The 15,903-nt window shown below is 43.9% G+C and overlaps 1 protein-coding gene across 22 annotated transcripts in view; it reads right to left on the reverse strand.

Moving 5' to 3' along the window:
• Positions 1-2,536: 2,536 nt before the first annotated feature.
• LOC125027065 (uncharacterized PE-PGRS family protein PE_PGRS54-like) overlaps positions 2,537-15,903 on the reverse strand; it is a 200,432-nt gene continuing 187,065 nt past the window's right edge. For 3 of the 22 annotated variants that reach the window (XM_047615773.1, XM_047615771.1, XM_047615774.1), the window contains 11 exons: positions 14,562-14,812; positions 14,158-14,351; positions 13,689-13,869; positions 12,875-13,086; positions 12,613-12,727; positions 12,273-12,431; positions 11,592-11,714; positions 10,601-10,729; positions 10,315-10,481; positions 5,929-10,179; positions 2,537-5,496 (listed from right to left, as the gene is read on the reverse strand). In XM_047615773.1, the coding sequence (XP_047471729.1) occupies positions 3,105-5,496; positions 5,929-10,179; positions 10,315-10,481; positions 10,601-10,729; positions 11,592-11,714; positions 12,273-12,431; positions 12,613-12,727; positions 12,875-13,086; positions 13,689-13,869; positions 14,158-14,351; positions 14,562-14,812 (8,174 nt within the window). In that variant the 3' untranslated portion in view covers positions 2,537-3,104. Of the gene's footprint in view, positions 5,497-5,659; positions 10,180-10,314; positions 10,482-10,600; positions 10,730-11,591; positions 11,715-12,272; positions 12,432-12,612; positions 12,728-12,874; positions 13,087-13,688; positions 13,870-14,157; positions 14,352-14,561; positions 14,813-15,903 lie in introns of all 22 variants that reach the window. The other 19 variants (XM_047615794.1, XM_047615791.1, XM_047615793.1 and 16 more) reach the window with 19 other exon arrangements.

Genomic DNA, 15,903 nt, shown 5'->3' on the forward strand with positions numbered 1-15,903 from the left:
TTCTGGTTATAAAATGATTCTCAATTATTTGTTTTCCTACATTTTTTCTCTTATGAAATGTCTGATGTTTTTTTTTTTTTTTTTTTTTTTTTTTTTTTTTTTTTTTTTTCAATCCTAGTTTTACATTTCATCATCTGTCTCCGCTTCCAAGTCTTCCATTACGTACACACACACACATACAAACACACGCAAACACACGCAAACACACACACACAAACACACATGCACACAAACACACACATATATATGTGTGTGTATATGCTATATTTAAATTCAGCTTCTACATGTATTTGTCATCACAATATCCTGTAAAAGCATCATGAAAAAGTCATTAACCCCGACCTATTGTATAACGGAATGTTTGTCTGCGTGTTAATTGAACATCAGACCAGCCATACTTATGTAACGCTGTCGTCCGAGAAACATGTTTAATTGATAGTATGACACACCTGTTCCACCTCAGCTAAATATCCGGATATCTAATTAATATTGAGATTGCCTGTATCCTTCTCAAGAATTTTATTCTTCTTGGAAAAAAAATGTACGGAGCATGTTAATGTTTTGTTTTATTTTTCTTCGTCATTTTTCTTATTTTCTTTTATTTTTTCTACTTAGATGCTGGTTTTTCTCTCTATGTGTCTCTGGGGGCTATTAGTTTGTGTTTAAGTAGATTAATACGTTGTTTTGATTATGTACGTAAATTATGCACCACATAATTGCGCGTTCTCTGTGTCTCTCGCACACACACACACACACACACACACACACACACAATCACCACCACCACACACACATACACTGGTACACACACAGCACCACCACACACACACACACACACACACACACACACACACACACACACAAACTAATATTGTTGGTTGGTTTAGATAGCCAACATATATTTTTTGTAATATAATATGCATTTCTATTTGATTGTTGGTTGGATGTGAAAATCCATTTTGTGAAATATAATTTCTTTATGATGCCAAAGACATATCATTTTCAGTCAGGATTCGCTTGTTATAAGATTTGGGAAAGAGAAAAGCGAGAAATATATAAATATCAATATATTTATTATTACTTACAGTATCGTACAATGATTTTCAAAAAAATATATAATATGTTTTTTTTTAGATATTGTACAGGATTATCACATGGATTTTAATGAATTCAGCAAATTCATATACAGTATGAAATAATAAATATCACAAAACCCTAATTCAAGAAAATGGCATTTGCAAAGGGGAAAAATATCTATAGTATAACACAGACACCAAGGGAAGCGCTGATAAAGTTATTACCACTAAAGGAAGTGCTTTTTCAGCAGTAATGAATTTTTACACAAAAGAAAGGCAGCACCGCGTCCATCCCATTAGTAGCGTGGAGATACATTGGCCCATTTATTCGTTAAAACATTGGTCTACATACGTACGCACGCTAGTGTGCATATGTATGCGTATGTGTATATACTTTATGTATGTACATTTATACAAAACATACACATATATATATGCATATATATATATATATATATATATATATATATATATATATACATACATACATACATATACATATATACATATATATATATATACATATACATATTTAAATATGTATGTGTATATATACACATATATATACATATACATATATATATACATATATATATATATATATATATATATATATATATGCATGTGTATATATATACATATATATATATATGCATGTGTATATATACATATACATATATATATACATATATATATATATGTATATATATATATATATATATATATATATATATATATATATATGCATATATAAGCATATACAGGTGTATGTATAAGTACATATTATGTAAAGATGTGCCTTTATAGAAACATAATCCAGCATGGTTTGTTGAAAACATACAAGCAGCAATTGGAATCTCTACTAGGCGAATAAAAAAAATATTTCTGAATGCAAAGAAGCCAGTGAAATCAAGCAAGAACTCCCCGAGAAGAGAACTCGAGTGCTACGACCAACACTGGCTTCGAACAGCACGACGAAGCAGTTCCGAGTCAGAGATTCCTGGGCGAGCACGAGGGGGGGGGAGGGGGGGGGGGGGTAGAAGCTTTTCCGCGGCACCAGGCCCTGAGCTGGACACCGCAAGCACAATTTCGGCAGGTAAAGCAGCTTTCTCTTTTGAAATCACGTACAAGAAGCTAAACAAATATTGGCTTAAAATGATGAATATCAGGTAACATACATCTAGAGGCTAATGTGAAAGGTACAAGATGTAAATTGAGATTTCATGTATTGGTGGTGCTTCACTTGAAGCAACTGAGACATAACGTATCCTGTCAATTTTCTTCTTGCTCTTCTGTGGACATCTTCGTCACAAGTGATTAGAAACCTGGGTTGTGCTTCTACTGGATATCATGATACTGAATTTGTTCAACTATTATTATTCTTTAGTTACAGATTCAATAAGAACTTTATCCTTTTTGATGAGGAGGTCACCGTTGGGGCCTGTGCATAGTGATTCCTGGAAATATGCTGGTTTATGTATGCACCCTGTTAAGCAGGCGTTGAATAGTATTATCTGATAGACCAATTTATCTTTCGTGATATTTTCTCACCCAGGAATATACTTCATAAACTGCAATGTTGAAAGGAATACCTATCATTACTGTAAGTTGTTCTTTTGGCACAGAATCGTGAATGTTTGCACAGCTACTCCTAAGTAAAGGTGAAAGAGTACTTAAGGGACCATGGATCACTTGGTCACATAAGCTCTGATAATAAATATGAAATAAATAGATATCATGAATAAATAGCCTATCGGTGTTCGACTACTTCACCAACAGGTTACAGACATTTATACAATACTTTGAGATTAATGCATCCATTTGGTCATTGCAAAATTCTACTGGTTATTAATCACTTTTTCCCTTGACAACAGCAACACACTATGAAATGTGGAAACCATGGCTTTAGAATAAGGCCATTTGTAAAAGGTGGATGCTCAATGCTATTGCCGTTGTTTTACAGATTTTTAGATGTAAATATTATAAAATTTCTTGTATAAAAACGTTAAAATCTGATGTTGCACAACTTTAGTGCTTATCATCGTTGCACTGGGGGCCGTTGAAGGGCCAGTTACAAGCAGTGATGCCAGAATCGTATACAATGGTGATGGGACAGTCAAATACATGGAGAGTAAAGCGCTCAATCCATTTGTCCCAGTAACACTCATAGAACTTGTCGCATGTGTCTGGATGACGGAACAAACCTGCTCGCTCACACACCTCTGGGCCCAGAGTGTCATCAAAGTCCCGGCGTCCTCCTGGCCCGAATCTCTGGAATTTCCTGCCGCGAGTCAGTTTAGCAACAAGTGAAGGTCCGCCAGCAATGGATTTCCTGGAACCAACACCTGAATATCCTTGGGACTTGCTAGGAGAGCCTGACCCTCCAGCAGAGCCAGTACGATAAGGGCCATTAGGACCGGCAGAACCCACACCTCCAACTCCTCCAGTTCCACCAACACCTCCAAAGAATCCAGGGCTTCCAGATCCTCCAGAACCACCGTGGCCTCCAGAGCCTCCGCGGCCTCCAGAGCCTCCGATGCCTCCAAAGTGGCCAGATCCAGAACCACTTCCATGTCCACCTCCAGTGCCTGCTCCTCCAGATCCTCCAGAACCACCGTGGCCTCCAGAGCCGCCGCGGCCTCCAGAGCCTCCGATGCCTCCAAAGTGACCAGATCCAGAACCACTTCCATGTCCACCTCCAGTGCCTGCCCCTCCAGAACCGCCTCTACCTCCAGATCCTCCGATGCCTCCAAAGTGGCCGTACCCAGACCCACTTCCATGTCCACCTCCAGTACCTGCTCCTCCAGATCCTCCAGAGCCTCCACTGCCTCCAGAACCTCCAGAACCGCCTCTACCTCCAGATCCTCCGATGCCTCCAGAGTGGCCAGATCCAGACCCACTTCCATGTCCACCTCCAGTACCTGCTCCTCCAGAACCACCTCTGCCTCCAGAACCTCCAGATCCTCCGATGCCTCCAAAGTGGCCATATCCAGATCCACTTCCATGTCCGCCTCCAGTACCTGCTCCTCCAGAACCACCAGCTCCTCCAAAGAATCCAGAGCCAGTGGATCCACTTCCAGCATTACCAGAACTGCCATAACTTCCAGTTCCACCAAAGTTGCTTGATGATCCACTTCCACCTGTGTTCTTGTGTCCAGAACCTGATCCCGACACAGTAAAGTGACTGACTGATCCACTGCTTCCAGATCCACTGTTGACTGGATCAAATGTGCTACCACTGGAAGGACCTTCATATACATAGCCAGATCCACCAGCAGAATGTCTGTCCTCTTCAGATGATCCATCCGAACTAGAGCCTCTGGATGATGAACTGCCAAAATGTCCAGAACCACTGGAACTGCCATGGCTTCCAGATCCGGATCCTCCAAAGTGGCTTGAGCCACTGGAACTGCCACGGCTTCCAGAACCTGATCCTCCAAAGTGGCTTGAACCACTGGAACTGCCTCGGCTTCCAGAACCTGATCCTCCAAAGTGGCTTGAACCACTGGAACTGCCAAGGCTTCCTGAACCTGATCCTCCAAAGTGGCTTGAACCACTGGAACTGCCTCGGCTTCCAGAGCCTCCGAAGAATCCAGCTCCACTTTCTTCCTCAGATGAGCCAGCAGATCCTGCTGAGGAGCCAGTTATGAAAGGTTTTGCAGGTGCAGAGTATGAATATCCACCAGATGATCCACTAGAACTGCTGGAACTTCCACGGCTTCCAGACCCTGATGATGATCCTCCAAAGTGGCTTGAACCACTGGAACTGCCACGGCTTCCAGATCCTGATGATGATCCTCCAAAGTGGCTTGAACCACTGGAACTTCCACGGCTTCCAGACCCTGATGATGATCCTCCAAAGTGGCTTGAACCACTGGAACTGCCATGGCTTCCAGATCCGCCTTCTTCCTCAGATGAGCCAGCAGATCCTGCTGAGGAGCCAGATATGAATGGTGTAGAGGGTGCAGCATATGAATATCCACCAGATGATCCACTAGAACTGCCACGGCTTCCAGACCCTGATGATGATCCTCCAAAGTGGCTTGAACCACTGGAACTGCCACGGCTTCCAGATCCTGATAATGATCCTCCAAAGTGGCTTGAACCACTGGAACTTCCACTGCTTCCAGATCCTGATGATGATCCTCCAAAGTGGCTTGAACCACTGGAACTGCCATGGCTTCCAGATCCTGATCCTCCAAAGTGACTTGAACCACTGGAACTGCCACTGCTTCCAGAACCTGATCCTCCAAAGTGGCTTGAACCACTGGAACTGCCTCGGCTTCCAGAACCTCCAAAGAATCCAGCTCCACTTTCTTCCTCTGATGAGCCAGCAGATCCTGCTGAGGAGCCAGTTACGAAAGGTTTTGCAGGTGCTGAGTATGAATATCCACCAGATGATCCACTAGAACTGCTGGAACTGCCACGGCTTCCAGACCCTGAAGATGATCCTCCAAAGTGGCTTGAACCACTGGAACTTCCATGGCTTCCAGGTCCTGATGATGATCCTCCAAAGTGGCTTGAACCACTGGAACTTCCACTGCTTCCAGATCCTGATGATGATCCTCCAAGGTGGCTTGAACCACTGGAACTGCCACTGCTTCCAGATCCTGATGATGATCCTCCAAAGTGGCTTGAACCACTGGAACTGCCACGACTTCCAGAACCTCCAAAGAATCCAGCTCCACTTTCTTCCTCAGATGAGCCAGCAGATCCTGCTGAGGGGCCAGTTACGAAAGGTTTTGCAGGTGCAGAGTATGAATATCCACCAGATGATCCACTAGAACCGCTGGAACTTCCACGGCTTCCAGACCCTGATGATGATCCTCCAAAGTGGCTTGAACCACTGGAACTGCCACGGCTTCCAGATCCTGATGATGATCCTCCAAAGTGGCTTGAACCACTGGAACTGCCACGGCTTCCAGATCCTGATGATGATCCTCCAAAGTGGCTTGAACCACTGGAACTGCCACGGCTTCCAGATCCTGATGATGATCCTCCAAAGTGGCTTGAACCACTGGAACTTCCACTGCTTCCAGATCCTGATGATGATCCTCCAAAGTGGCTGGAACCACTGGAACTGCCACGGCTTCCAGATCCTGATGATGATCCTCCAAAGTGGCTTGAACCACTGGAACTTCCACTGCTTCCAGATCCTGATGATGATCCTCCAAAGTGGCTTGAACCACTGGAACTTCCACGGCTTCCAGATCCTGATGATGATCCTCCAAAGTGGCTTGAACCACTGGAACTTCCACTGCTTCCAGATCCTGATGATGATCCTCCAAAGTGGCTGGAACCACTGGAACTGCCACGGCTTCCAGATCCTGATGATGATCCTCCAAAGTGGCTTGAACCACTGGAACTGCCACGGCTTCCAGATCCTGATGATGATCCTCCAAAGTGGCTTGAACCACTGGAACTGCCACGGCTTCCAGATCCTGATGATGATCCTCCAAAGTGGCTTGAACCACTGGAACTGCCACGGCTTCCAGACCCTGATGATGATCCTCCAAAGTGGCTTGAACCACTGGAACTTCCACGGCTTCCAGATCCTGATGATGATCCTCCAAAGTGGCTTGAACCACTGGAACTGCCACGGCTTCCAGAACCTGATGATGATCCTCCAAAGTGGCTTGAACCACTGGAACTTCCGGATCCGCCTTCTTCCTCAGATGAGCCAGCAGCTCCTGCTGAGGAGCCAGTTATGAATGGCTTTGCAGGTGCAGAGTATGAATATCCACTAGATGATCCACCAGAACTGCTATGGCTTGAACCACTGGAACTTCCACGGCTTCCAGAACCTGATCCTCCAAAGTGACTTGAACCACTGGAACTGCCATGGCTTCCAGATCCTGATCCTCCAAAGTGACTTGAACCACTGGAACTGCCACTGCTTCCAGAACCTGATCCTCCAAAGTGGCTTGAACCACTGGAACTGCCTCGGCTTCCAGAACCTCCAAAGAATCCAGCTCCACTTTCTTCCTCTGATGAGCCAGCAGATCCTGCTGAGGAGCCAGTTACGAAAGGTTTTGCAGGTGCTGAGTATGAATATCCACCAGATGATCCACTAGAACTGCTGGAACTGCCACGGCTTCCAGACCCTGAAGATGATCCTCCAAAGTGGCTTGAACCACTGGAACTGCCACGGCTTCCAGATCCTGATGATGATCCTCCAAAGTGGCTTGAACCACTGGAACTTCCACTGCTTCCAGATCCTGATGATGATCCTCCAAAGTGGCTTGAACCACTGGAACTGCCACGGCTTCCAGATCCTGATGATGATCCTCCAAAGTGGCTTGAACCACTGGAACTTCCACGGCTTCCAGATCCTGATGATGCTCCTCCAAAGTGGCTTGAACCACTGGAACTGCCACTGCTTCCAGACCCTGATGATGCTCCTCCAAAGTGGCTTGAACCACTGGAACTTCCACGGCTTCCAGACCCTGATGATGATCCTCCAAAGTGGCTTGAACCACTAGAACTTCCACGGCTTCCAGATCCTGATGATGATCCTCCAAAGTGGCTTGAACCACTGGAACTGCCACTGCCTCCAGAACCTGATCCTCCAAAGTGGCTTGAACCACTGGAACTGCCTCGGCTTCCAGAACCTCCAAAGAATCCAGCTCCACTTTCTTCCTCAGATGAGCCAGCAGATCCTGCTGAGGAGCCAGTTATAAAAGGTTTTGCAGGTGCAGAGTATGAATATCCACCAGATGATCCACTAGAACTGCTGGAACTGCCACGGCTTCCAGACCCTGATGATGATCCTCCAAAGTGGCTTGAACCACTGGAACTGCCACGGCTTCCAGATCCTGATGATGATCCTCCAAAGTGGCTTGAACCACTGGAACTTCCACTGCTTCCAGATCCTGATGATGATCCTCCAAAGTGGCTTGAACCACTGGAACTTCCACGGCTTCCAGATCCTGATGATGATCCTCCAAAGTGGCTTGAACCACTGGAACTTCCACGGCTTCCAGATCCTGATGATGATCCTCCAAAGTGGCTTGAACCACTGGAACTGCCACTGCTTCCAGAACCTGATCCTCCAAAGTGGCTTGAACCACTGGAACTACCACGGCTTGCAGATCCTGATCCTCCAAAGTGGCTTGAACCACTAGAACTGCCATGGCTTCCAGAACCTCCAAAGAATCCAGCTCCACTTTCTTCCTCTGATGAGCCAGTAGATCCTGCTGAGGAGCCAGTTATGAAAGGTTTTGCAGGTGCAGAGTATGAATATCCACCAGATGATCCAGTTGAGCCTCTTGATCCACTGCTTCCAGAGGAACCACCAAAGTGGCTAGACCCACTGGATCCTCCATGACCTCCAGTACCCAATGATGAACTGCCAAAGTGACTAGAACCACCTTGGGCTCCAGTGCCAGATCCACCAAAGCGGTTTCCAGATTCTTCTTCAGATGAGTCAGAACTTGCAGAAGAGCCAGTTATGAATGGTTTTGCAGGAGCTGAGTATGAGTATCCACCAGATGATCCACTTGATCCTCTTGATGATCCAGGCCTTCCTGATCCCCTGGAACCTCCTGATGCCCCAGTTCCAGAGCTATGTCTGCCACCAGATGAACCACTAGAGCTACCAGGAATAGTGAAATGTCCTGCTCCACTGGAAGAGCCTACACTGCCACTTGTCTTTCTTGATCCGTTAGTGCTTCCCTGAGTTCCTTTCCTAGAGCCACTTGAAGACCCTGCACTGAATGGATCAAATGCATTTCCACTTGGTGCCCCATATTCATAACCATCTGAGCCATCTTCATCTGAAGACTCTGTTGATCCATGGGATGAAGCAGCTAAGAATGGGTTTACTGATGCTGGACTAGCATTTCCACTTGAGGGTCGGGGTCTTGAGTGTCCAGATAATGATGCATAACCACCAGTACTTTCTTCTGATGAAGAAGAAGGGAAAGAACTGGGTGTAGGTCTGGGTCTAGGTCTTGAGTAGGATGTGCTTGGCCTGATTGGAGCAGAAGTTACTGGTGAAGGCTTTGAGACTTGGATGGAACTTCCTGAGGTGAAAGGATTAGCTGGTTCAGGATATACATATCCAGAGGAAGGTGTGGTTGCAGGAGCAGAAGTGACAGGTTGGTAAGTAGTTGTTGGTGTACGAGTTGTTGCACTAGGGGTTTTGTAAGAAGAGGAAGGTCTTCTAGAGCTTGGATTTGGAGCAGCATAACCACCTGAAACCTCAGCAGGATTAAAAGCATTGTCAGGCTCTTGGTAGTTGTATCCCTGGCCATTCTGACCGCGAGAGGACTTTCTCCTTCCTCCTTGTGTTTTGCTTGGCCTCCTATTTGATGAAGAACCAAAAGCAGTAGAGCCAATACTGTTTCCTTGTCTGCCACTGCTATGTCCACTAAGGCCAGTTCCAGGGATGGTTGGGACTCCAGTGTTTTTGAAGGTACCATATGAAAGTCGTTCATTGCTTTGATCTGCACCAACAATAAGGCCTCGGTTAGCATTGTAGACTCCTTGTCCACCAATTGCAAGTTCAGTGGAACCACAGTCTTCACAACTTTCACTGCTTCCACCATACAGATCCTGAGAAGCAGACCCATCTCCAAATACTGCCTTGCCTTGGCTGAATCCACCTCCAGCAATGGAAGCTACACTAACTGGGACTGCACCACTACTCACACCACCATATCCATTGGGGATTGGCCCAGTATGTCCACAACCTTCCACAAGCCATGGCCAGTTGCACAGTCCATTAGCCTCATCATAAGCAAGTCCAAATGGACATCTAAATTCATACTGAGTGTATGTTCCATTCCCATAGTAATCTCTGCAAGCAAAGAACCAGCGGCAATTCTCTGGATCAGTGAAGTATCCTTCTCCAGGGCAAGAAAACTTTCTACGAGGAACAGGGAAAATTTCTGAGGAACCGTCACATGGAGGAGCTGCAGAGGGCCATGCACAGATCTCCCAACGATCATCGAACACAAGTCCAGAAGGGCATGAATATTCAAAGACAGTGAAGTCATCCACATATTGGTTGAACTTTACACATCGGTAAAATTGGGAACAGTCAGCAGGGTCCCGGTAAAAGCCTTGACGGGAGCACTCGAACCTTGACTCAGAACTTGCTCTGAAATAAAAAATTGAATCAGGGATTACAAAAGGATTCAGTTAGATCAAAATTGTCACTTCATTGCAGTATATGAATTATTGTCATTAGTATGAATATATATATATATATCAGAACAGGACAAAGTTTATGTACCGGATTGCCTTAATAGCCCCAGTTCGATCAACAATGCGAACAATTCTAAAGGGTGAATTTCGAAGATCGGTGGGGGAGGCAACAGATATTGGTCGGAAGGAAGACTCCTCAGTCTCCAAATCATCAACAAGGCTTTGCAGAACTGCACGTCGAGGTGTTCGGGCGAGCTGAATAGAGTAGAAAAAAGAGTTGACTTTAGGCAGGTGAAATATTAATGATATTATACATAATATATATAGAATAGTATTACCAGAAAAAACTAGAGGGTAAGAAGAACTATGCAGACCTGTGTAAAGGTATCGTGTATTGCTGACAGGACAGGGTATTTGCCTTGGTTGCACTGGTCGTCCCAGTCTTCGTTTTCCAAATTATGTAGAGCTGCACCAGCCAGTCCTCGAAGCAATACATACTTGCTCTACAGGGGAATTCCAAGACATTATGTTATAACCATATGGGCTTAAGCATGAATTGTTTTATGCTTTTCTCTCAAATATCATATGAGTATGTCAATTGTATATAAAAAATAATGAATTGTTTTGTTAATAAAGTCCTGAAAATAGTCCAAAGAAGTCTAAGGAGTCGACAACTGAAGTACATTTATATTCATAGGTAGTGCACATGCCCGTTGTACCGGAATCATGTAATGTCAGATCAGTGTCAAGTATTGGATAATGCATAGGTTTGAGACTAGGAGACGTTGCAATAGGTAAGATATTAGTATATTTCTTGAAGATGTGTATCTGTTAACACTTATGGAAAGTAGAAGATTGTAGTAATATTCGATAAATTCCAACACCTTTCGGGAAATGGATGGACACCTCTCTTTCCTCCAAGCAGTTGATAGTGCTTGCACTTACCATGTGAGTTCATTCTCATATTAATATCATCATAATCTTGTGAGGTTTATTCCTTGAGACAATTTCATTGGTGCATTTATAAAGGGTTTTAACATCTCCATAATCTGCGGTTGTCATCTGCCACATGGCGGTTGCATCAGTTTTAGTATCGTCAGTAATTTCTGAAGTTATGTACATCATAATGGAATTGGTCTTTTAAAATTTGGATAATTGCTAATCACGTTGTGGATGTTTCTTGCGAGTAACTCTTCCATTGAGGAACCCTTCATCCGGCCAGCATTCGTGATTTTCATCATCAACTACGATTCATACTTTCGACGTGCTATAGTCCGGAGGCTTCTTCTCTTGTCGCGTATACTGTCAAGGTTTCACCGTCTCGCTTCACGTGAGTCCGTCTCAAGTTGTCTCAAGTTGTCCCACCTTGATCATGGCGCTTATAGGGTCGTCGAAGGCCAGCCACGTTGTGTTCAGGAAGGCATACGGTCCGGTCAGATCCTCGTCGCGTTCCACCGTCCAGTTTCCGGTTTCCATCATCATACATGCCTGAAAGTCATCAAGCTCGGATTTAGGGGTTTATCCTCATCATGTTGGAAATGTTGCAAATGAGTGTGTTTGCTGGTAATATCATAATTTATTATTATTATTATTATTATTGATATAATCATTATTGTTACTGTTGCTTTTATTATTATTTTTACTATCATCATGATCATCATTAATATTATTACCATTATTATTGTTAATATTAATGGTATTAATAATATTAATATTATTAGTAATAGTAGTATTGTTATATTATTACTATCTACTGCTAATAGTACTATTATTGCAATAATTATAATTATTAATAATGTTAGCATTATTATTATTATTATTATAATTATTATTATTATTATTATTATTATTATTATCATCATCATCATTACTACTACTACTATTTTTATTCTTATTATTATTCTTATTATCACTATAATAATAATGATGATTATTATTATTATTGTCATCCTTATTATCATCAGCATTATTACTATTATTATTATGATCATTACCAGGTCTACTACGTGCAATGACACACACAAAGACAAGAGCAGAATCCCATACCTCTCTGTAAGGAATGAAGTTGGGGGCTCCAGCGGCCGGGGAACGGGGCGTGTTGAGGTCTTCGTCCTTCAGGGTAAACACAGCGGCAGTGGCTGGCAGTCCGAGGATCAGGTGGTCCAGTGGCACTCCGAGGGACACCACCAAGTCCACGAGGGAATCCTGCAATGGGGTGGTCTATTAGTAGGGGCATGGCACAGAGATAAAGGTTGTGTTCGTGTGTGACTATGGTTATGTACATATTTATTTTGTTTAGAACTGTTAATACACACACACAGAATAATGGAAATACATGAATGCATCAGGTATGCTGAATAAGAAAAAAAAAAATTGTGATTGTTACCGCATTTTCGAGATCGGAAACGCCCATGAGACGGCTGTGGTGGAAGGTTTCAGTGACTGCATCTGGACGATCTTCTGTCAGGTTGTGGGTGGGAAGGCTGAAGAAGTCCACAATCCTAGGATGGGAGAGGGAAACGTCAGCAATTGTCATATCTCAAGAAAGTTTCAATAACATGCCTATTACCATGAACATGACTTCAAAAAAAGGTTCTGGATGCTATGTTTTGTTCTAATACAGTTGCCCACGAGAGAGAAAGGCATACTTAGTGAGGGCTTTCAGGTCATATCCCTTGACGAGGTACTCGGGATGGGGAGACAAGGTCATCATAAGGATGGCTCCTCTCTCCTTCTTCTCCACTTCTTGCTTCGCCTTCCTCTCGGATGCCTGAGAAGACTTGGCGATCTTCCATCCGGAGGAGGGGGTCGCTGAGGGCGTCTCCGTGGTGGTGAGGACGCCTGAGAGCTTGAAGTAATCCTGGAAGGAGGATGGATTCTTAAAACGAGTAATGGTGAAGACGTCTAGAAGTATTTTTATCCAGGTATTGTATATATTCTTCCATGTTGTAAGTAGAACAACGAAGGGAAGTGCAGGAAAACACACGTGTGTTTTCCTGCACTTCCCTTCGTTGTTCTACTTACAATTTGTTCAACATGAATTCCACACATATTTTTCCATGTTAGAAGAGAACGAAGTAGTATTAGTAACGTTCATTAAGGATGCAGCGGATACTCGTAACTCCTAGAAGGCTACGTGGATCTGAATTAACAAAGTATAGCTCTGTGCCATTCACTGAAGGAGAGTATTTCCCGGTAGCTGTTCATATCCTGTAGGACTTACGAGAAGCTCGGCTCCTTTCACAGTCTCAAAATAAGTCAAACAGAAGGAGGAGGAAAGTTATTGGCAAAAAGTATACAACGTCGTGCTTCTACAGGAGGCAAACATCTACAGAGACTACAAGATGCCTTTACAAACATCCAGATTAGTGCATCCGTGGGGGTGGACAGGATGAGACTTCGTGATTTAGATTTAGATTAAGTTTTAGGTGAACTTAAGGCTATGCTGTGCATAAAACTCACGCTGAACTTAACGCTTCCACGGTAAGGTCGAGTTGGTGTCTTTGCTTGTTTTTTTCCATGACTGTCCTCTTTCTTCTCCTTGATCGTGTGTCCTGTGTCTTCGAGTCTTACCTCTATCTCGGGCCGGAGGGTCACCTCGTATTCGGAACCTGATTCGAGGACCAGGTAGTCTGACCCGAGGCTGGAAAACGAACTGGAGGGTTATTTATTGCACTGTACAAGGCTTCAAAAACCGCCAGAAACAAGAGCGGAGTTCTGTGGGATTGGCTTGAGCCGAGCTGAAACCCCGAGCAGCAAACGCAGCTGGGAGAAACTACGCTAAAGTAACGAATTAGATGGATGAATCATAGACATCAGTCTAAATGATTAAGCAATGAGAAAATAACCAAACACTGACTTGAAAATCAAAATAATGCAATAAAAAGAATGAAGTTTCAACAACGGCAGACACAGAGACGGGAGCCCTTACCTCTCATCCTCCTGTTCGGGCGCGATGGTCGTCGATGGGGCGTCGGTAGAGGTTTCTGTAGCGTTCTCGGCTTCTGTTACGTCCTGTGGGGCCTGCGTTGCGTCCTCGGCTTCCGTTGTGTCTTCGGCAGGAGCTTCAGTCGCCGTCCTTCGGCTCACGCTGTGCACCTTCTGGTCCAGAGCGAGGCGAACGACCTACGAAAACGGAGGAGGTCAGGCGATGCAAGAGAGAAGGTTTAGGGAAATGCAATGTGATTTGTACATTATTTATTGAAAATACTTTATTTATGCACCATAATTTCAAGACAATTATTTAGATTAAAAAAAAATATTAACATCATCATTCTAATAATCAATACCATCGTCCTCCTCCTCCTCCACCTCATCGTCACCCTCAACCCTTACCTTCATAAGCGTGGTGACGTCCTCCTTGTCCTTGCCGCCGCCGTTTTGCCCCGGCCACCTCCAGTCCACCTCAAGGCCATCCAGCCCATGAGCGGCGACGAAGGCGACCACGCCCTCCGTGAAGTTGGCCACGCCCTCCACCGACGACGTCAGCAGAGAGAACGTTTCGGTCTTCACGTTTTCGGCGCCGATGGAAGCCACCAGCTTGAGTTTGGGGTTCCTCTTCTTCAGCGACTGCAGTTTGGTGAAGTCTGAACGGAGAGTGGAAAGCGCGGAGGGATGAGACGGACGAAGGGGTGATGGGATAGAGAAAGCGATGAATTCGTAGATAGATAAATAGATCAACGAGTGAAAACATGAATGAACGAATGAATAAAATTGATAAATGAATAAACTGATAAATAGATATATGAGTGAATCCTTTTATCATCAAATGAGTAAATAAATGGATGGATAAATGAATAAATAAATTAATGTATAAGTGGATAAATAAATAAACAGACGAATGAGTGAATGAGTTAATAAATAAATAAAAGCTTATAACATCGCAAAATAAGGAACAGTCCGAAAAGTCACGCACTGCGCGTTGAACAGACATAGGCCTACATCAATAATAATAACAAACAGATAATGACACAATAGCTTCCTTAATAATCTTAGATCAAGTATCGATGCCCAGAACAGGGCTTTTACCTTAATAAGCTCCACAGGAACATCATTATCCTTTCCATATAACAAGCACGTAGACCTAAATCGATAAAAAATAGACCACAGCTCCCTTAATTATCCATTTCCTCTTAGATCAACTGTCTAAGCCTAGCACAGGAGTCTTTTACTAACATACACTGCAGGATCATTATCTACCCCCCCCCCCCACCCTCTTCCTTCCTTATCGATGTTAAGATGAGGAGACTGTAGAATGGAAAAGGAATTCTCTCTCTCTTTTTCTCTCTTTCTCTCTCTCACTTTATCTTTCTTTCTTTCTCTCTCACTGTCTTTCTCTTTCTTTCTCTCTCTCTCTCTGTCTTTCTCTTTCTTTCTCTCTCTCTCACTTTCTTTCTCTCTCTCACTATCTTTCTCTTTCTTTATCTCTCCCACTGTCTTTCTCTTTCTTTTCTCTCTTCCATTATCTCTCTCACTTTCTTTCTCCTTCCTTCTCTCTCTCACTATCTTTCTCTTTCTCATTCTCTCTCTCACTTTCTTTCTTTCTCTCACTTTCTTTCTCCTTCCTTCTCTCTCTGGCTTCAAGGAGGAGGTGCGGATCGATGTCTTGAAGGACCGTCGTGTTCTTGAATCCTCTTGACTTGACTTACAGTATTTACCTCTCGGTTCCTCTTACGTC

Source organism: Penaeus chinensis, chromosome 7 (genome assembly GCF_019202785.1).
Source record: "Penaeus chinensis breed Huanghai No. 1 chromosome 7, ASM1920278v2, whole genome shotgun sequence".
Taxonomy (NCBI): Eukaryota; Metazoa; Arthropoda; class Malacostraca; order Decapoda; family Penaeidae; genus Penaeus; species Penaeus chinensis.